This window comes from Phasianus colchicus, chromosome Z (genome assembly GCF_987193195.1).
Source record: "Phasianus colchicus chromosome Z, bPhaCol1.hap1.1, whole genome shotgun sequence".
In the NCBI taxonomy this organism is placed as follows: domain Eukaryota; kingdom Metazoa; phylum Chordata; class Aves; order Galliformes; family Phasianidae; genus Phasianus; species Phasianus colchicus.
The window spans coordinates 67838409-67860536 of record NC_143476.1 but is presented as its reverse complement, the minus strand read 5'-3'; the positions used below and the strand labels follow the sequence as shown (position 1 = coordinate 67860536).

The following is a 22128-nucleotide window of genomic DNA, read 5'->3' as shown; positions in this document are numbered from 1 at the left end:
CTAAGGAAAGATTAGAAATAGAAGAGCCATTTGGACTTACTTTTTTAATTGAGACTGCAAGTGTGACAACTTTATTGTATTTTTGTTCCTTGTGATTTATGATAAGTAATATTTATCATTTATAAGTTGTATCGTATGTCCACATCAAGAATAATCACAGTACATATAAGACTATTTAATAGGCAGCCAGGATTCTACTGCAGCATGGAGCAAATCCATGTGAGAGGAATGATTCTGGGAGAAGTGCTTTGGATGAAGCTTGTGATGATGAAATGAAAGAACTGCTGATGTCTTACTGTTCTGTTGAATATGTACTTCCTGTTGAAACTAGTGACATTACAGGTATTTTGGTTTTAGAATATAAATCATAAGATTACACTGTAATCTCAGTGCAAAACTATACATTAGAATGCAATATCCAGAGCTGCATATTGTCTGGCACAGATATTTTTAACTTTATTATCAACTAATTATTATTTATATATTTTAGAATATAGGATACATAAGGGTGTTTTTTTCCTGAAAATGTGAGGAATAACATACCATGGATCTTCAGATTTTTGTTATAATCTTTAATTGTAGCTTTAAAGACTATTTTTTCATACTGCTTAAATTTGACCATATTTGCATATGCAAGATGCTTTTATCATAGTCTGGTCTACCATTTTATTTCTGTAACCTGTATTAGCTTGTCTAACACATTATGATCCTGCAATTTCATTTAAAATTATATTTATTATTTTTATTTTTCTTAGTTGCAAAGTGTACTATAGGTCAAGAAGACAAAATGTACTGCAGGTCAAGAAGACAAAAAACTGTTTGTTTTAAATGTTGGGAAAATGGTGATACTTCTTTGGAGCCACAAAGTGAGAAATACAGTGTGGTGAGTATGGATAATAGAAGAGTTTTGTTGTACTGCTCCATAGTGTGCTACTGTATAGTGTCATTTACTGGCTGAATAGCATTAAACTATCATTAAAATAATTGACCCTCCAGATTATATGTAAAGAACAGTATCATGGTCAGTAGACTGTGGATTACAGCATATGAAAAAATTGTGGATTATCTGTTCATGATTCCCGCGCGTTTATACATCTTGCGCAAATAGTAGGCAACACATATATATTTTTTATTGCTTATATGAACGTAAAAAGGTGAGGAATCCTAGCTTTCCATCAATAAAGTGTGATGTTTTTTCTTCACAATGAAGACATTTAGAAATCGTTTAATCTGAGTTTAAAAGACCACAAAGATTTTTGCATAGTTTGTATGTTAGGAAAGCTCCTACTGATACTTACAGTAATGTTTAAGTTGTCTAGGTGTTACTGTCATGGTGAGATTCACTGTCTGATTGCTGTGGTGAACTCAGAGGTGGATTTTAAAATAGACTAGTTTGAATGACTGGGCAAACCCAGGCTGTGATATCTCTTTACAGAGCACAGCCTCCACAGTATTTATATCATACCAGTGCCCCCATGGCTTACACATAGCAGCTGCTCCCTCTCTGGAATGATTTGAGTCCAGCAATACTTACCTTGCAGGCCATGCATCATGATCAGTGTGTTACACAGTGCATTTGACTCTACTTCTTGTTATGATGTATTTGTTAATAGAATACTGTTGCTGCCATACAAGATATTGAAAAGAAGCAGAAAGAGCTGTTGTTACTTGAACTGAGAACTTCTGAAGATGCAGGTAGATTAAATTCAAGTTTTTTTCAGTTACCTTTTGGTAAATATCGAATACCATCATTTTAGAAGTTGTATTGCAAGTAACTTGTTTGGATAACTTCTCTAGAAATTACAACTTGAGAGTAAGATTTTAATTCCAGTTCCCAGCAGCTGTTCTTCCTAGAATGCTTCTAGTTTATTTAAGAATGAAAAACTGAAAGCATGCTGCTTGGCAGCACAGAAATATTTTGTTTCAAATCAAACTAATAGTATGAAAAAAAAAGATCATCAAATAAAAAACACACGCTGTTGGCAGCATTCTTCAGTGATAAGCCCCTCCCCCCCCATGAGCATGAACAGTTGTTTGTATGTAAAAGTAGTGGTTATATCATTTTTGTTCTATTGCAGCTGCTTTTTCAGCAGCCTAAAATAATTAATGAGGGAGAAAAGAGAAATCTTACAGTAGGTGTTGTTGATAGTGGGCAGTTTCAGAAATGCTGATGCCTGATTGTGTAATTTGACTTGGCCTACCGAATCTCAGTCCAGATTAATCTCAAGAGACTACTAAGTGACACTGACTTCCTAGATGATGAGGCTGTGACTGTTCAAGTGGCAGAGCTTGCTGCAAGAAGGCCTTTGATCAGTGTGTTTCTCCCAGACTGCCTCTACTATCTAGGCAGAACTGTGTGTATTTTTGAGCAGCTCCTGCCCATGAGAGTGTTTTGCTGGAGAAGGAAAGTTATTTTCTTTCTTCTTTCCCTGAAAATAGCTTGAAGCTTTCAAATTATATTTAAAGGGATCAGTTTATCCCTTCAAAAATAAATGTGAAATAGGGAATTATACAGTCTTACAGCTTCTAAGTCAAAATTACGAAGTTTGAACTGTTAATTAAAACTATAGTTGCTTTAAAAGTATTTGTTAAATAGACAGGTGCTAGGCAGAATCCTCTATGTATGATGAAGCTTCATGCATAATAAGGTGAAACAGATGTTTACAATTTCATGAATGAGGAAAATAAGAAGTATCAGACTTCCTGTTTAGGGACATAAGTGAGATGGACATGGTGATTTGTTACCACTTCTGACTAAAGTATTAATCATCCAGCTACTTGTTATATGAAATCATAATTACTACTTGTGAAGAAGCACAAGGCTGAACAAGTATATGACAATATATTGACAAACTAACAGTAGAGAATGAGGTATGTTTATGCAGCACAAACTACTCTGAGATTCTCTGTTAAATTACCTTAAACTCATTCAGGGTGGTAAGGTACCAGCACAGGCTGGCCGGAGAAAATGTGGGTGCCTCATCTGTTGAGGCATTTAATGCCAGGTGGCAACCCTGCCATGGGGGTTGGAATGGGACTGTCTTTAAAGTCTTTTCCAACAGAAACCATTCTGTGACTCTATGATAAATTAGAGTAGTATTTTAATATCTTTCTAATTTAATAAATACTGGTAGGTACTATGAAATATGTTATTTGAAATGTAAATACATTTTTTAGTCATATAATTACCCATTTTCCATAAGGAAATCTCATCTTTCCTGTTTTATACATTCAGGGATTGTATGTTTCACGTGTTATTCCAGTGGTGTCTGCTGGCCATGACTTATGAACTCTCTCTTATGATATATATATAAGAAAAGAGAGCATCCAAAGAATAATTAACTGCTTCTCCTATTACAGAAAAATATAGCGAATAAGAATTTATGATTTCTAATCTTATTCTGTAATACATATTTGAAGATATGTAGGAATAAAGCACGTATGCTTTTTGCATATTTTTGACTGGGAGCAGCTCCAATTATCAAATTATTGTGTACTTCAGATATAAAGGTTTTAGCTGCTTTCTTAAGCTTGTGTAATTTCTGCAGATTGCTTCCCATAGCAGGAGGGGTTGAAACTAGATGACCGATCTGGTCCTTTTTTATCCAGGCCATTCTATGATTCTATGATTCTATGATATAATAATTATGTTACGTAGCTCCTTGCAACATGAAGAACTTCAAAAAGGTTTCAGTGCTTCTCAGCCATGAGGCAGTTCTTTTAATCTGCTTTGTTCCCTTTATAACTTCCTAGACTGGGCACTGATACTTCAAACTTTTCTGATACTTGGACTATTTAATTTTAAATTAAACTTGTACTTAGTTCTTCCTGAGACTAATTTCTCTAGAAGTGCTCTGTTTGTGAATGGCTGTGTAAAGCTGTAACAATGTTTTTATACTTTGGCAGTGGTTTTTGCTATATTAAATGTGTTATTGCTACAATTATTTTCTATTAATCATCACTATCATCCTTCTGTTTGCATCAAAATAATGGACAGATTTGTTTACCCAAGGCATGTCTCAGATAGAAAGTACTTTGAATAAAGTGTTTGCAGAACAGAAAGCAGACAGGGCTGCCCTTGTTAAAAAATACAGGTACGTAGAATACAAGGTTTGTATTTATAGGATTTTGACAGAGGTGATTAGGAGATTAGTAACAGTGCTTTGAAAGCAGAACAGAATATTTTCTTTCAGCCTTTGCTGCAGATCCATATTAGCTTCTGTTACCTCTAGTAGGAGGAGAATTACACAGATTACATGAATTACTAGGAAAGTTAATGCAAGAGAATTTAGGGTTCCAAACTATTACTGTGAACAAGGTATTGAATGAATTAAAAACAAAGACAAAACAATCTATATTTTCACAATTTCTGCCTTCTAACATTGAGAAAAAAGGTGTTCTGAAGAAAACTGATAAGTATTTCTGGGTATTGCAGATACCCTATGCCTAATGCATCAGCTGTCCATCAACAGTAATAAACTAAATTTCAAATCTTATTATATTTCCTTTTAATGATTTATATGATGTACAGTTTGTTTTTAAAGAAGTAACTTAAAATCTTTTGCCACACAAGACATGAATGTACAGAAGATAAGGAAGCATCATCATGTTTTTTATCTTTCTGTTGCTCACTTAGTTGGCACAGGAAGATATATTACTTCTCAATCTCTGTATATTCCTTTGAAGATACTAAAATGTTTTCTTACCTAAGAAAAATGAGGAGAAAAAAAACATTGTATGTTACTTTGCCCTTGTCATTCCAGTCATACCATTTTTGCCTCATATTTACTCTTTAGCTTCAGCTTCTTCTGTATTTATACAGCAATAAAGCAACAACATTTCACCAAAGAAAAATTACTGGAGTGTCACAGTATTCTCCAGGATTCTGTAGTTGTGAAGACTCAGTGATATTAGTGATTGATAATAAGCTGATTATGTTGATCATATCATGGATTCTAATTATATCACCGTATTGGGCATTAATACAGTCACACTGTAATTTAGTTGTCCTTGTTCTATACCAACTAGTCTCACTGTACCTCTGTCTTGAACCCCTCTACACTCTCTCTCTTCCCAGTGTGGGGTAATGTTACTTGCATGGTGTCTGTGCTATTGGTGAAGTTTAAAGCAAATCTTGCTGCTGTTCCTTTTCTCACACCTTGTGGTACTCCTCTATCTTTCCAGTAAGATGTCAGAGCAGTGGTGCAATCAATTGCCCCGTGAGGTGGAATTAGGAAAAAAGAGTATGGGGTCATACTGGTCGTTTTCATGCTGAAGTGGTGAAAATAACGAATTCCCATTTCAGCAGGAGGTGAAATCCCTGGAAAGTAGTCTTAAAGGGAGACAACCCAAGCTGGGCCTGATGAAAAGAAAGAGATTCCCAGGCTAGCATATAGCATTCTAAACTGCTCTGCCCCTTGTCTGAATGGTTATGGTAGTATTATTACAGTTTTGATTTTCTCTAAGCATTTTGTAGTGAAAGGCCATAAAAAATATGTGATAATAACTTCAAGAATTTATTCTGAGCTCACTGTAAAAAAGACTCCTAATTTGAGCAGCAGTGGCACTGAATTCAATGAACTATTGGGATTTGCAGTGATAAAAGGCTGACTAGTGATAATACAAGCCTGATGAGTTAGAAGTGATATAAAGTTTTTACTGCATTTTTGGTGCTTTGCATCTTACTTTTAGACAAGATTCTGCAGTTTCTTGTGCATAAAGCCTTGCATTTGAACAATAAACTTAATATATTACCAACTTTAGATATGATTAAAAAAAAGCTTTGTTCGTATTTTAGAGGTTGATAAAGTCCTTTGAAACACTTTTCAGTGAGTTAAGCTGTTCCTGTTTGTGTTCACAGTAACTCTGGAGTTTTTTTACTACTTTTAAATTTTCTGTAGGTCTTCAGCAGAATCTTTTAAGCATGGATTGAACAAGTAGCTAACCTCTCTTCCAGGCAAAAGAATCTGTTGACTGTTGTCCAAAACCAGAAGAAATTACTCCAGAAAATAGAAAATTATAGAAAAACAAAGCAAGTGTTCAGAGCTTCAGATTCAGAGAAGCAAATCATGAATCCCAACGTTGTTACATATGCTATAGGGCTTGGTGCCAGTATGCCTAATGAAAACAGAGTAAAACCACATCTCTCTTCAGAAAATATATTTTCAGCTCAGGAGTGCAGCCAGTCTCCAAACAACTGCTTGGCTGAGACAGAAACTAACAAAGAAGCAGTAAGAGGCAAAGTGGTTTCTGATAGCACTTCAGCATCTGAAAACTGGATAAGAAAATGTTACTTCTATGACATGTCAGGGTTGACAAATGCTATAGAGTTAGTGGCATTGCCTTCAAAACCTGCAGCTTCCACTGCTAAAACTAACTGTTTGCAGCAAAAGGACATTGATCACATACCAGTTGGAGAGCAAGGAAATGAGTTATTAGATCCCACTTCAGTGACCAACACATTAAGTATTTCAGAAGCCCAAAGCACTGCTGCCAGTAACAATGTTTGTCAGCCAGGTGGTGACTGTCAGCAGGTTCTTGCCGATGAGGGTGTATGCAGATATGTAGATAAGAAAAAAGCTCTCCAACAGCACCAGCAAGTAATAACATCAGCATCCACAGATAACTTTCCTAATCTGCATGAAATGTTCTTTCGGAGTCGTGGGAACTCATTTAATGCAGAATCAATGGCTGCAAATTTTGCATCAAACACAGATTATCCAGTAAACCTTAGTGAGAAATCTTTCCAGAACTATGGTTACAAGGAATGTGAACAAAAACAAAGGAAGTATGTGAGAAAAAACACAAAAAAACTTCAGCTGATAGATCTTCTTGAATTGGGAATGATTAAGCCAGGAGAAAATGTTTTGGAATTCACACTGAAGGTAATTGTTGAGACATAATGATACTAATACTAATGAATAATTGTGTGGGGGGGAAAAAACAACATTAAAATGGGGAACGGTAGTCTGTATTGTCAGCATTTAGTAGTGAAAAATTTTAAGTGTTAATTACAGGTGATCTTTTATGAGTTGTAAAAGAAAATGTTATGGATAATGTCTTCTGGTTAGGCTGTGACTTTAACACACAAAATACTGCTTAAGAAGTGTTTAACTTTGCATTATCAGTTTCTTAGTGTTTCCTATTGCTAAAGTCAGAGTAGAATTGTTGGCTGTGCATTGCTAGTTTTTCAAATTTAAAGGATGAGACTGTTAAGGTTTTCATGACTTAGTTTTTTGAAGCAGCTATCAAGGATTTCCTCTGTGTCATGGTAGACATGAATGTGTGCCAGATTTCTCACTAGCTGGTTCTGGGGTCTAATACAAACCGTGTCTGCAAAAAAATGAAGAAAAATCAACCTCTATTTAATATGAAAACATGCCCCCGTGTTTCCAAATACAAAGCAGACTTTTAAGACAGATGCTGAGGACCAGTCTTAGTATTGAGTAAATGGTGGAATTATTGACTGAATTCCCATCTGTGAGCTAGTTAATTTCCAGTGCAACATATTAATTAGAATGTGAAAGGTTGTTTTCAGCTAACGAGATATAGTTAGTTAAGAAAAGACCTCTTTTTCTGCACCTACAATCTGTTCAGGAATGCTTTTCTTCTGAGAGCATCTGGTTTGTTGCTATGTTTGTTGCACTGTCCATAAAGCAGTGTTAGCAAGTTACAGAACTCTACACTGGATTATGTCATAGATCTACACACGCTCTTCTTTTTATTGGAGGACGTGTAATTTTCCTACAAACCCTAAGATGGTTAAATTAAAGGATAAAGAATTTAGCATGGTGTTTTCTCTGAAGACTGTTATCTGTTGGTGCAACTTATTACATGTGGGTCCTAAGGAATGATAGCCCTATATTGAAATGTTGATGTTGTGGCTTTAGAGAAATCAGTGATTATAGTAGAATGAAAATGGCACACATTTGTGTCTTAGAAAACTATGAGTGCTGTAGAGATTGAAATTTAGAGGCCGGTATTTGTTGCATTGCAAAGAAGTGATTCATAAAGTTTCTTTACAGTCATATGTTCTTAGAAAAAAAATATAGCTAGTGCATAATACTTAGTTAAATTAGCTTTGAGAAGGCAGCATGTGGTTTTTTAGCACTATGGACCCATGCTATATATAAATGTGAATTAGATTTAATGTTCATCAAGGTGTTTTAGTTAAACATCTTAGTTTACATTCTTACAGACAGAGTCAAACCATTTGTTATGGTGGAAGGTGGCTGAATATTTTTTGATGGATCATTCCTTTATTCTAATTGTTTAACTTTGTATGTACTAAACAACACTACCCAGTATTGTGTATAACGAAATTTAACTTAGTGTAAAAAACTGTAAGCTGTAAGAATTTTTATTGATTTATTGTGGAAAAAAAAATTTGGCTACAACTCTTCAGCTATGTAGTCCAACATTTTTTCCATGTTTTAGGGATTTTAATTCAGGTTTTTTATTTTATGAGCTGAAAACTATTTATTTATTTTTTTTTTAGGAATTCACTTGCAAAGCCACACTCTTAACAAATGGCAAGATCAAAACAAGTAAAAACAAAATATTTCAGAATCCAGTTCAATGGGTTAAAGACCTACTAGGAAATGATATTTATGTGACATGGAAGTATGCATGGAACAAGGTATGCTTTATTTTTACACACAGAAATAATATAGCCTGTTCTGGTGCTCTGTCACCATCACCATGAAGAAAAGAGAATAAAGAGAATAAATAAGAGAATAAAAAAAAGCAGTCAACAGTTTGAGATATCAAAATGTCAGGAATAAGTGTTGCAAAAGTAGTGTTATTTATTTATTTTAGAGGTCTTAGTAGATAAACAACATTTTTTCAATAAGAATTTTAATCAGCAGAATTTCTGTTTAATATTGCCAGATGTAGACTACTAAGTACCTAAACTGAATTTTAAAAGAAAAGTGAAAGTTTGTCACCTATCAGGAAAACAAACAAACAAACAAAAAACCCTCAAAGCAATTAAAATAAACAGTTATCCATATAGATCTTGTTTATAGGTTGCTTATCGTGGGAAACAGTTGTCAAAGCTTGTTGTTGAAGATGCTTCTGTTTCTATTGACCTGGAAATACCATCACAACAGAGAGAGCTTGCAGGTACATACCACTTAAAATCTAATATTCGCCATGACTGAAGCATCAGAAAGTAATTTTTCATGAGCTTAAATTCCAAAATTCATCCATTGCTCTCTGATTTAGATTACATTCATATATCAGATCCCTGAATTGAAACATAAATAGTGACATAAATGACAAGTGGGTTTCAAAGTAGTACTTTTCGTTCAGAAAGTAGTTGCATGAAGGAGATGATTACTAATGACTTGATTGCTATATAAAAATATGTATGTAAAATCTTGTTTTAAAATATTTAATATAGAGAGAGTGAAGTTTTTAATAAGTTAATTTCATACTTTGTTTACTCTTTTGGAAACTCAGTTATGTACACAGCTTTTAATTGTATGTACATATTAAGATCGCAAATAATGTGTGTTGGTGGAAATCCAAACATGTTGAAGCAGCAGTACTAATTGTGGACTTCATTGTTGTCATAAACAGAAACTGTGAAAACATTTCCATGCACTGAAGGAGAAGCAGCTGAAAGTCTCCCCACTGCCAGAGAATTAAACAGTAAGATTTCTGTTTCTAACTGGTAAAAAAAAAAAAAAAATCTACATCTCCTGCCTCTAACAATGGAGGCAGGGGATGTAGAACATATACACAAGGGAAAAAAGAAAGTAGGGGAACAGAATTGATTTGGATGAGCAAAGGCGGGGGAAAGCATAGTGGGGAAAAATGATGGCTCTGCTGATGGATTGGATTGATCTGAAAGAGATACTGAAGTTTTTCAGAGCTCCATATGTTCTACTTACTTTCTTGAATTCAAATTAGAAACATCTTGTTATTTTCATGTAGTTAACAAAATAACTCAGTGTCATTTGAAGTGTTCAGTTACATGTCTCCACTGAGTAAGGACAAAGACAAACACTTCCTGCATTTAAGTAGAGAAATATGATACAACAGCATTGTGGAATAATGTAATATAGTCTAATTTAGAGAGTGGAATGGAAATTGTTACTAAAGATGCTGAGATCTTTGGGGAGTTCACCGAGCTTTTAAATTTCTGTTTTCAGTATTATGTTTTTATGTTAGTTGCACGTTAAACGCTGTTGGCAGTATTAGCAGTATTCAGCAGTGCTTACTGCATTTCAGGTAGCATTTCCGCCTGTACTGCCTTTGATTATACCACAGAGGCATGACCAAGAGCCCTGTTCAACTACAGTGCAAAGGCAAAGTGGTCATCTCAAACCCTGAATGGCCAGTGTCACTTTGTACTGCAGTCAGTCAGGTCTGCTGTGGGAAACAGTAACAAGCGTATGGGAGGTGAAGTTTCTAAATTTGTGTCAGACACTATGAACTGAAATTGTATTCACATTGTAAAGCGTTGTTTAAGCATCTGCAAGACCTTTAGCTGCAGGGAAAAAGATGCAGTAAACCCTTGAGCTGAGAATCTTCTGCAAAAAATACTTTGTTAGCTTACTTTTTTTTATGTTTGTGTGTGGATGTTAGCAGTGAACAGTTAAACTGAATGTCTTAACTGCCATTTTTAAAATCACACACTCAAAAAAAGAAAAAAAAAATCCAAACAAATAAAAAATACCCAATAAAACAAACTCCCTACCAGATTGAACTCCCTGTGATTTTAATTGAAAAGTTACATGTTGCAGCTCATAGGAGTTGTGTATCTCTACTGAACAAATGACCATCCAGTCACTTTCATGTTCACTCAACTAACTCGTTGTAGTTCTGCTTACCAGCTAACTTAACTGTAATGTAGCATGTGTGGTTGTTGTCAGCCTGTTATTTGATTGTCCAGTCCTATCTAGAAACTTACAGCAATAGGTTCACTTTGTAGACAAAGATAACCTCTGACAAACAGGTAGGGATTATGCAAAATAAAAATTTGTAATACAATAAAATAAACAAGTTCAAAATTCACAGAAATATTGGTTCAAATGTAGATTTTGTTGTATCTAATGCAATTATTCTTGTCAGTAAAGGAAGAACTGCTTGGTGTGCACTGGATACCTTGAAAAATTTTAACCAACAGTTTCCACATTTCTAGCTTATAGAACCCAAGCCTTTTGTATTCGCTTTTTGTATCCAATTGAGGAGAAACTTCAGATTTCTGGCTGAAAATATTTCCATAGCAAACTATGGAAAAATGATTTTCACTTTGGAAGGAAAATTCTTCAAAAACTTATCTCGTGTTTGAGTCTCTTAAATGAAGCTTTGGAAGCTTTGGTGCCTTCACAACCCACATAGCCCAAAAATGGATTTGCTATATTGTTTGCCCCTTGAGTGGTTCTTAGAAAACAAATGCAGATATATAATGCCATTGCTTCTTTGCTTCATGCTGAATAAATTCTAAATGCAAAGCTCAACTGATTTAAGTTGACTTTTAACTAGTATTTGTTTTCGTCTTCACTAGTGCTGGGAAATGATAGAAGAATAATTCTAGCAGTTTTCTTGCTAGTTGATCTTGTTTTGTTATTCTTGTGCAGTACAGAGAGTTCTGGTACCAAGGCTGCTGATGGGACAGGAGAATATTTAAATGCAAATTAAGTGCTCCCTGGAATAAGACCAAAACTATGAAGTGTTTCTATATCATGTAGATATAACATTGGAGTACATGTAAATAATGCATGTGCATATTAGCAAGAATTTTCCTTTAGACTTTAAACTGTGAATTCCTCAGAGTTCTAATTCAGAGCTCCAGATTCTGCCCAGGCTTAAACAATTATGTCAGAAACTGCTTTCACTGATAAGATTTGGTATTATTATATTAGTATTTTTGGAAGAAAGATTGAAAAGATGATGAATATTATTTAGTAATTCAAAAATCAGGATGAGAACTGGGCACCCAAAGTTTATTTTTTTAAAACAAATGTCACGACCTAAAGGAGCATGAGTCTGCATATCTGAATTTTGGATTGGGTATTATTCGCATATCACCATTATCAACAGTTCTAAGGAATAAAAGAAGAACTTAGGAATGTAGAAATATATGTAAATATATAGATACTATAATAAAATATTCATTAACTAGATCGTGTCCTTATTCACATTCCTGTAAACCACAGGGTCATATACTATGTATTCTTTGTATTTTATATTTTAGAAGCAGTGAGATTGTAAACAAATACTTCTATCCAGAATAATTTTCCATCTCAGAGTTATTTCATGGCGAGTCTATTATTTGAATTCTGGCTTCAAAAAATTTATTTTTATTATGTTTGAATGCATTCTGTGTTCTCTCCTTTGTACCTTATAGACAAAATGTTTAAAAATATTTTCCAGTACTTTCAAGGTCCAGAGATTTGCTTTGGGTAATTGCATACTTTACAAAGAAGCAAATAGTTATGTCAGCAAAACTTACAAAGCTGCATTTTCCAGTAACTTTTTATGCCCTGATTGAAGTGTAGGCTTGCTTCATCTACATACTCTTCGTTTCCAAAACGTTTCCTTCTCTTATGTGACTATCAGCAAGGTAAAAGGTTGTGTGACTGTGTATTGAGTTGAGTGGATAATGAGAACAGAACAAAATTCACTTTTGAGGAGACCAGGAATGAAAAATAAGAAAATAATTCTAAAGGATGTAATGTCATAGAAGCCAATTCTAAGAATTTAATATCTGTGATTTCTTATATCTTAGTTGTTTTTTTTTTTTCTGAAACTGGCATTTTACTTCAAAGGTAACAGGGTGACTCAGAACCGTAGGTTAATGTAGGTCAGATAGAATTTCTGAAGATCTCCAGTCCAGCCTCTTGGTCTAAGTAGGACTAATTTACAAGTTAGATAATGTTGCTTCAGCCCTTCTCCAGTCAGTTTCTGAGTATTTTCACGGATATACATTGTACAGCATCTCTTTATAAGCTGTTCTACCCCTTGACATGTGGTCACCAATAGTGATTTGTTTTTCCTGTGTACAGGAATTTTATTTCCTTAAGAAACCTCACTAAAAGTAAACTCACTCCAAAGAGCTTTAAACAGTGGCTGTGTGGCCTTTTTACTTTAAAGTTGTAAAAGAAATGCTTTGATATCTGGCCTTTCAGCTGCATGCAGCTGCTTTTCATCTGCTTTGGTGGTCGTGTAGAGACTGAGAAAAACAGAGCTGTTGTAGATAACCTTCTTAGTATGTACCTGTCTTTTCCTGTCTTACTTAGAAGTGTTAAAGAAAGGCAGTATAATTAACAGCAAGAGGAAGGCTTGCTGTGTTGCTTTTGAATAGGAGACTTTTTTTTGACTCCACAGTCTTGATAGTGTCAAATTAAAGCACTTAGGAGACTACCTAAATACCTTAACTTGATGAGCATTCTGATTATATCACTTTTTTTTCCCAGCACTGAATTTTAACAAAGTTGGAACAAATCTCCTACAGAAAAAAAGTTCAGTGTTTAAATCACCACACAATAATAGCTTAGGGGAAGCCACTAAATATTGTTCTGATGCTGCACTTAAAATCCACTGAGCAAATCACAGGTCCTCTGGATTTTGCTAGTGAATGAAAGCTATAGGATTTCTACTAACAATTTTGACCTGAGCTGTGTAAATAGATTTCTGCTTTGTCTTCTGTTTCTCCTAATCTGTAGCGATGTACTATAAGTTGTGCGAATTTCGAAGTGCTACTTTTTAATTACCATACATTGGCCTGGGGGTGCTTCTTGACTTGTCATATAAAACTCAGACTTTATAGAAAGCTTTAAAAAATTTAAAGCAATTGTGTATTTGTCCTCCAAAAGATTACACAAGGAAATTATTGGCTGATCAAGTAAGATAATAAATCAAAATAATAAATTGGAAAAGAGACAAACTGGTGGTGGGAACCTGTAAAGTGTTTGTTAGGACAAGAAGTAGTTTCCTCCAAATCCTTTTTAGAGTAATCATACCCTTAATGAAGGATATCTAGTGTATGTGTTTGTTGTTAGAGATCTCAGTAATTTGATATTTAAATAGAATCATTGATTCAGTCCAGGAATTGAAAGTCCATTGGGCAGCTGTGTAAAAAATATTTGTTAGAAAAAAGGAATTAGACATGTTTTAAAATACTACATTTCTTTCCTTTTCATTTTTTTTCTTTCTTTTTTCTTTTTTTTCTTTTTTTTTTAATAATAAATTCAATCTTGAAGATGTATTCTCTTATGGGAAGTTGTATACATTTTAAGATTGATATTGGCATGTATGTCAATCATACCTCTCAACTTTTTGGGAAAAATTAAATTACAGCTGCAGTAAAGTCAGTAAAATCTGCTGATACTTCGGTTGTTCTCTCTTTATCCTTGTAGGTAATGTTGTATTTCTATATTTTAACATTCTATTTCTGTAATAGATTTGAGGGTTTGAGTTCCTCATGTTGGTAAATAAAAAATTTAGAATATCTTAATAAACACGTACAGGGTACAAGGACCCTGATGAGTAGCAGTTCATACAGTATTATATAATGTAGAATATTTGTTACTGGCTAATGTGCATGTACTTAATGTATGTAATAGAGAGGAAAAAAGGTCACTGTACAAGGCTATGACCTGGGCAAAAGTTTTAATGGAGAATGACATGTTGTCTTTATGCCACTTATCTAGACAGTGCTGGCAGGAGAGCTGTGACGTGTTATTAATACATTTTTTGAACATTTAGAAACAGATTTTATAGTAACTGTATCTCTCCAGGAAGTATAAGATCTCCCAGTCTGTATTGTAGGAACAATACTTCCATATACTTGAAATACATTCAAAGAAAAGTGAATCTAGGTACCTGTTGTGTGTTTTTCTTCTTTTTTTTTTTTTTTCTCCTGCTTCATGACATTGCTTTTGTCAGTCTTGCTGGAGGACAAAAAGAAAGAATGAGGTTATGAGAAAAGTTATTATTTATTAAGTAGAGGAAGAAACATTCCTTTCTCAAATCTAACATTTTTTTTCTAGCAGCAACATAATAGAATAATGATTTGTGAAGCATTAAATAAATTCCAACTTACTGCCGTGCAAATTCTGGTTCAATTTTAGTGGTACAACAAAGTAACTTGGCATTATAGTTCACTAAGTAACTTCCAAACTGAAATGATTTATTTTAGAAGATGTGATAAATAGTCTTCAAATTTTTCCAAAGGATATTAACAAAAATACAGCATCTGATAAGTTAGCTTTTGAAGAAAAAGATGGGTTTAGACACAAAGTGTCACAAAGTAGCCAAACTCCATGCTGGCCTGTATCTTCTAGGGTTTCCTTACCTTCAGATATCTGATGCAGATTACATGTCTCATTGTTAGAAAGGGATCACTCCTTACTCATTTGTTTGCAAAAGCCTTAGACTTCAGCATACAGAGAAGGAAAAATTTGTCAGAATGAAGATATCCAACACGTGAAGTGAATCAAGAAATGCAGAGAGACCTGGAAGAAAGAAAAAGCTTTCTGAGGGGGAAAAAAAGAACAAAACCAAAAACAGTGATCAGTCTAACAATGACTGTCTCCACAGACATCTGTTTTTCAACTATGAATAAGTAATTTCCAAGATTACCACTAACTTGGGAAGAATTTGTATGCCTCCATTCAGTCTCAGCATTTTGAGAGTAACAGGATCTAAAAATGTTGTTTGTATGAGGTGCTGGCTATCATTTCCAAGTCCTTACTTAGTGTGAAGGGCCAATGCCTATTGGGATTCCTGGTTTACAACTGGTGTATTCTGTTTTGAGTTCTTGAGTGGAATGCAGATAAGGCCCAAGAAACTTGAAATCTCTTAAGATTGTTTTTGTTTTAAATATTCAGAGTGGAATTCTAGATTAAATGCTGTTCTCTTTAAGTGTGTTGTCCTTAGATCTTCTCTTTGCTAATGCACCTGTAGGCCACATCTAAACTAACTGCACCAAACAGATCCACTTGAGTCAGATGGATAACATCTTCTGTGACTTCACTATTGATGTCACAAATTAATTAGGCTTTCTCTCGGTAGTAGTAATAATCTTCACCTGTGTTATGGAAACATTAACTATTGACTAAGATTGACTAATGCCTGTAAGTTGACTCAGATATGCTGATGGTTGAAGTGCAAGAACATTTAAATTCCTTCTAAGATAATTTTGAACAGTATAATAGTTAAAAAGTGATTTACAGTATCTGTGTGATTCCAGCACTATCTTATTGGGAAAAATGTTGGGATAGACATTTTTAAAACTGGCTCTTCTTTTGTAATGATCAGAATGTGATGACTGCACAGAAGTAGCAATCTTTTGTGACTAACCTTTATGCAGCTGGAATTTCTGGCCTGACATTTATGATTTTGCAGCAGTAATGGGAATTTTCCTTAAATAGCGTTTTCAGGTTCTTACTTAGCACAGAAGCAATGTCTTGTAAAGCTGTAAGAAAACGAAGATAAAAGTTGAAACTGTTTCAGAATAGTTTCAAAGCTATAAGGCTGAAATAGATGCCAACACAGATGTAAAAGCCACTGGCAGGCAGGATGGAAAGAGCACCTAGGCTTACAGAGAAAGAGAGAGAAAAAAAAGGCTCATTCTGATGTTGATACTGATTGACAATTTATCTTCCAGCTTACAAAGATGGAAGAAAACCAAGAGCACCTCACAAGACAACGAAAGTAGTAAAACAGAGAAAATCCTGCCTATGTGCAAATCATCCACCTAGATTTTTTTTTCTGCACCTAAGGCGTACAGATAAGTTTTGGATAGCAATATGGAAGCACTTCTGTACTGTTAAAAGCATCTAAGCTGCCAGTCACTTACAAAGACAACTTTCAAAAGGGAAAGAGAGTTAACAGAAAAAGGGAGAATGGAAGCTTCAAAGTGTATATTAAAATGTTTAATTATAAGCAAAGAGAGAAAAGGGAAGAAGAGTTGAGAAAGAAAAATGGAAACAGGAGGAATGTTAGTCACCTATTTCAGAGTATGGATTAAGGAACGCAAGGAATAAGCATTAAAAAACTGATCAATCCCCACTGGAGAAAAAGATAATGTATGTGGATATGAAAACTCTGTTACTGAAGACCAAAGTCAGTACCAAAGAGAACAAGATTGAAGTGTATATGTTACTGTGATTTTGCTGTTGACTGTTACCTGAAATTAATGAAAATTAGAGATTCAGGAGTTTTTGAGGTTTTAATTATGCGCTCCAGTAACGTTGTACATATAATACTTATATTTTATTTACAAAATCTTAATCCAATGGATAAGACTTAGTTTTACCCAGAGGAATCAGCAAAGAAAACCACCAACTGCAAGGGAAAAAAAATCAATAGATTTACATGGTCATAACTTTATTACATTTTCAGATACTATTTTAGATTTTTTTGTGTGTGTGAGATAGAATGTTGCAGCAAGAGCACTAGAAGAACTGTTTCCAAGAGTAAAAAATGAATGTCTCTTCTCCAATTATGATCTCTCAAAAAGGATTTTAAAATAACTTCAGACATTGCAAAGAATTTTTTCTGTACTTAACCTACAATCTGTGGGCATTTCAGGATGAAAAGGCTTCTTTTCCACAAAGCAAAACAGGTTAAAGTCATGCCTGTCATGTCATTCTAGTACTGCTATTTTTTCAGCTCAGTTTCTGCTGGTTTATTTTATCAAAATATTCCCAGGCTTACTTTTAAGATTTTTTTTTTTTTTTTTCCTGAGGGTGTTACCCTTAGAATTGTATTGTGACTTCCCATTCAAGTATTCCTACTTATACTCTTTGAAACATTATTTCCAGTTGAGTATGTAAGAGGCTTCTTCTGGTGTGACTGACTAGTCTTTCATAAGAGATAATGGATTTGTGCATGGAACATTGTAGTGCAACCTCTCAGAGATGTCACGTATTCAGCCTGCACGTCTTCACTTGTCGTAGTCTAAGATACTTAAATATATGTTGGACATTGGATTATAGCTCTGTTGTGCTTTTTTTGTTCTATTTTCTATTGTGTTATGGCATGAGCATGCAGAAGAAATGCTGAGAATGTAAAACACGGAATTATATCCTATTCTCACTGGAGTCAGAAGTTTAACTGTGAATGTCACAGGAATGGAATAACACATGTCATCAAGAGCAAGATTGTTTATTTGCAGTTCTGAACTTAGAGCTCTTTTAATAGTAATGTGCCACTTCTCTGCTTTGCATTGTGAGCTCCCTGAAATCAGGACATTGCAGACAAATCCTCATTGAGTGGGAGAAATAGAGTTGAAATGTCTAGTACTTACAAGATACACTGATTTTTCACCACTAGGACCTACTAATGTTGTCAGCTCAGTGAATATATCATGCATTTGGTGATTCATGTAAGTGGCACAGCTGGAAAACCTTGGTAATAGAGAAAGGTAAATTCTTGGTATGGCATAGTGTAGCCCAGGAATAAGTGCAAGGTAAACGACCAACTACTGTTGCTTGAGACAAGTTCTTTCTGCATTTTAAGAGATATATTTTTGGTTGATCTAATCATCTTGGAATACCTATCCTCCTGAAATATAATACTGTCTGAACACTTTTTTTAAATAGAGGCCATCACCACTCTCATGACAATCCTTCTTCTCTTACTAATGTCTAACATGTGCCATTTCTGGTACTGACTGGAAAAAGTGTGGATGGGAGATGAACAAAGTCAGGTAGCTTTAAAAGCAACAGCCCCAAAAGTCAGTCTGATGTGTGCTCCTACAGGAAAAAATTATTGTAACATTTCCTGGAGCGGGATATTTATTCTGCTTCTTAGTAACTGATTTTATCAGTGAAAATTACAAGTTCTAATGCTCAGTCAGTGACATACAGGCCTTAAGTTCATGCACTGCAATAGTTGCTTCAGTCCGGTAGATATTTAAGTACTGCAAATAACTCTTGTTCAGTGCTGCTTTTTTTTTTTTTTTTTTTTTTTTTTAATACAGCTTTCTTTTTATATAATCTGTTCCAGACTATAGGAAGGGCATGGTAAGAGAGATTCTGTAGTTTTTGGGAGGTATTCTGAACTCATCTGTTTATGTACAGAATATATGACATTCAAGTAATGCTGAAGAACAAATGCATTTTCCATCCAATTCTCATTGAGAGTCATTGTAACATTGGAAATGACTACTGAGGGTTGGATTCTTACACTGAGCCCCGAAGCACATAGCACTGGCTGGCCTTGCATCACTGAAATCTTGTTGCAAGTACTGTGCCAGCATTGCAGATAAGGTAGCTGAGATCTTAGGATATAAGCATCTAGGACACTGGGATCTGTTTTGCCTTCATAGTTCCAACAAGATACTGAAACCTGTCTAGATAACACTGCTGGTGAATGTTTTCACTTGTGTCAGTATGTACTGTATAGTCATCCGCATTCTTTTTCAACAGGTTTCTCTGTCCAGTTCAACTCAGCAGAAAGTCCAACGTGTTTTCTTCAGTTCACTGAGTTACTCATCATATGTACAGAGGAATTTCTACCACAGCCTGTAATGGAAAAGCACTGGAATTTCTACAGGGCATGTGAAGATTTTGGATTCTGAAGTCTAACTGCTAATGCTTTTTTCTTCCATCATCATATAGTTCTAAATATACAAATGTTTGCTTCTAAGTGCTTTGTTACTATTGTTTTGATAAACCATTTGCCCTCTGCTTGTAATGGGCTGAAAGATTGTTTGGTTTAACTGCAGAGTACTTTGTAGCAGATGAGGGTAATTGTCGCTATTGAATTTTGTGCTTTAATGTTCTGAAATGGACAGGGCTTGTTATAGACTGGTCCACAAATTGTATTCTATGTTACTAGCTTTGTATGAAACTCCACTGATTTCTGTAGCCTTTTATCCTCTCATGCTGGACAGTGCCAGATAGATATCAATACCAATGAACAATCAGCAGCAACTTTGCTTTGTGAAGCTTGGTTATATACAAACAATTGAGAATGGGATGTATGCTGGGAAAAGTTATAAGAGGGCTCTTAGCCTTTGAAAATGCTCACAGAAATTCAGTTGTTGATTCAACCAAATCCATCTGACGGTCAAAAAATGTGCCGGCACAAGACAGGAAGTACAGTGAGACTGATTCTGGTAAATGAATTTTTTAGTCTAGTAACATCCAGGATTTTCAGCCTGATTACTGGAGGATTTCTGTTTGTTTTGACTTTGCACAGTGTGAATCTGGCTCAGTAGCATGTTTATAATACATTTGACTGTTAGGAGAATTATCTGTATTCAAGTGGTGTTCTAGCTCTTTCATTCCCTGAGTTGTAAGAAGACTTGAGATAATAACGCCTACTACTCCGAACTCGAATGAATGGGGTGAGAAATACCTCCTGTCAATACATAACATACTCAGCTTGCTATTTGGAGTGTGAAGAGCTGTTCTGCAGGGATTTGATTAGTGTCTTAAACAGGAGGAGGTTTAGGGGAGAGAGAGGCTTCTGATGGTCAGAGAGTTAATACTGTGCCTGAGGATGCATGAGCAATCATTGCCTGTTAGGCTGTAAGGATTAAAAGGGGAAAAAAAAAAAAAAGAAAAAAAAAAGAAAGAAAAAAAGAAAACAACCAAGTGCCTTGAAGCCAGAGAAAGTTAAAGGCTACTGAGTGATGGGTATTTAGTAAAGGTCAGTTTGCAAGCAGGAAGTAAACAGAACATTCCCACAGCTACTGCAGCAAAACAGACCTGAAGGAGAATATTGTCTAAGGGAGCTGTTCATTCAGATGCTGCTGCTTGGAGCACCCTTGGAGAAGAAAAATAGTTTTTCATCAAAAGCAAAAGATTCTTGACTGTAAAAGTTACTGTTAAAGCCACTTATATGTTGTTTGACATCTTTTCTGTGTTACAAATTGTTTAATAAAATTATAATGAAAAACTGGGAGGAGCTGACAAATACTTCTATTCTGTTACACCAACGTGACTCCATGCCCTAAAGCAACAAAGACACAGTAACAGAAGTCTGATTGATTCCAGTTGGGCAAAGAGTGAAAATGTAGTTACATGGAAATAGCTCTCATTGACATCTTATGTAAAAGTTACCACACTTTTCAATATTTATGTTGTATGTAAGCATCTTAGCTTGACAACATAATCTTTTTTAATATGAATAACAAATGTAGAGTTCTGCTTCCTAAGTCTTACAACCATGAATTTTTCATATTCTGCATACTAGAATCTTTTTCTTAATGTAAAGATCCACTCAGAGATGACGAAAGTCATGCACTGTGAACAGGATGTTTTCTTAATTATTTTTTTTTCCTAAGTGTACTATTACATAAAAACACAAGCTGTTACCACAGGTCAAAAGATGGGCAGCTATCAGTGATCCTGACTACAGCTAAATAAGAGTGCATCTGCTCACAAGTGGCAAACAGTGGTTGGTCCACGCGTCCCCTCCTGCTTCTTCTGTGATTCAGTTCTCTTCCTTGGTAAACCACTTCTCCACTGTTGGGCTGTGAATTAGTGCATATTTTGTGCTGTGCAGAACAGAGGACAAGAAACATGAAAAAATACAAAACCCTTGGTATCCTTCTGCTGTTAACATTCAGATGCAGAATAAGAGGAGGAAGAGATGATGTAGTGAACAGAAGCCACAGCTTCACATTTGTATTCCCACCAATTTACTCATTTATGTTTTGCCAAGATGGAGTAAAACAGAATCAGTAGGTAAAAGAAGAAGAATAGAAGGTGTAAAACAAAAGCATGAGAGCGAGGAGGAGATAAGCACCTGGGAGGCAAACAGTACAGCTGGGATTTTTCGATGTCAAGGCCAGAAGAGACCAATGTGAAAATTCAATCTCCTGCATAGCATAGAATGTAGGTTATGACACGGCAAAAGCAAAAGAGGCAAGGGGAAATGAGGCAGGAAGCAAAGATGTGGATAGATCTGTACTTGGTGGAGGATCAGCACAAACAATGTTCCTTCTTTCCAGGCAAAGCTGAACTGTAACCAGTAAGGACCCATAAGGTGAAAGAAAAGCAAGAATGAAGGCACCTGTATGGTGCAAATACTTAGTGGTGGTGTCTGCAAATTATGCTGAAGGAGGGGTGGGGCTGCAGGCAAAACATAGACCAAAATAATGTTGCCATAGGAATTTGAGTAATTTCTTGGAGCAGCCGGAGTTCGTGAGCGTTTTGT

General features: G+C 35.1%; 1 protein-coding gene across 10 annotated transcripts in view; it reads left to right on the top strand.

The window, feature by feature from the left end:
- The window catches only part of ANKRD31 (ankyrin repeat domain 31), a 56468-nt gene extending 35434 nt beyond the window's left edge, over positions 1 to 21034 (top strand). For 4 of the 10 annotated variants that reach the window (XM_090132670.1, XM_090132667.1, XM_090132671.1 and 1 more), the window contains 9 exons: positions 183 to 342; positions 756 to 883; positions 1614 to 1695; positions 3998 to 4094; positions 5957 to 6884; positions 8498 to 8638; positions 9027 to 9123; positions 9583 to 9654; positions 19389 to 20893. In XM_090132670.1, coding sequence (XP_089988796.1) covers positions 183 to 342; positions 756 to 883; positions 1614 to 1695; positions 3998 to 4094; positions 5957 to 6884; positions 8498 to 8638; positions 9027 to 9123; positions 9583 to 9654; positions 19389 to 19540 — 1857 coding nt within the window. In that variant the 3' untranslated portion in view covers positions 19541 to 20893. Of the gene's footprint in view, positions 1 to 182; positions 343 to 755; positions 884 to 1613; positions 1696 to 3997; positions 4095 to 5956; positions 6885 to 8497; positions 8639 to 9013; positions 9124 to 9582; positions 9655 to 19388 lie in introns of those variants that run through there. The other 6 variants (XM_090132669.1, XM_090132666.1, XM_090132668.1 and 3 more) reach the window with 4 other exon arrangements.
- The last annotated feature ends 1094 nt before the right edge of the window (positions 21035 to 22128 follow it).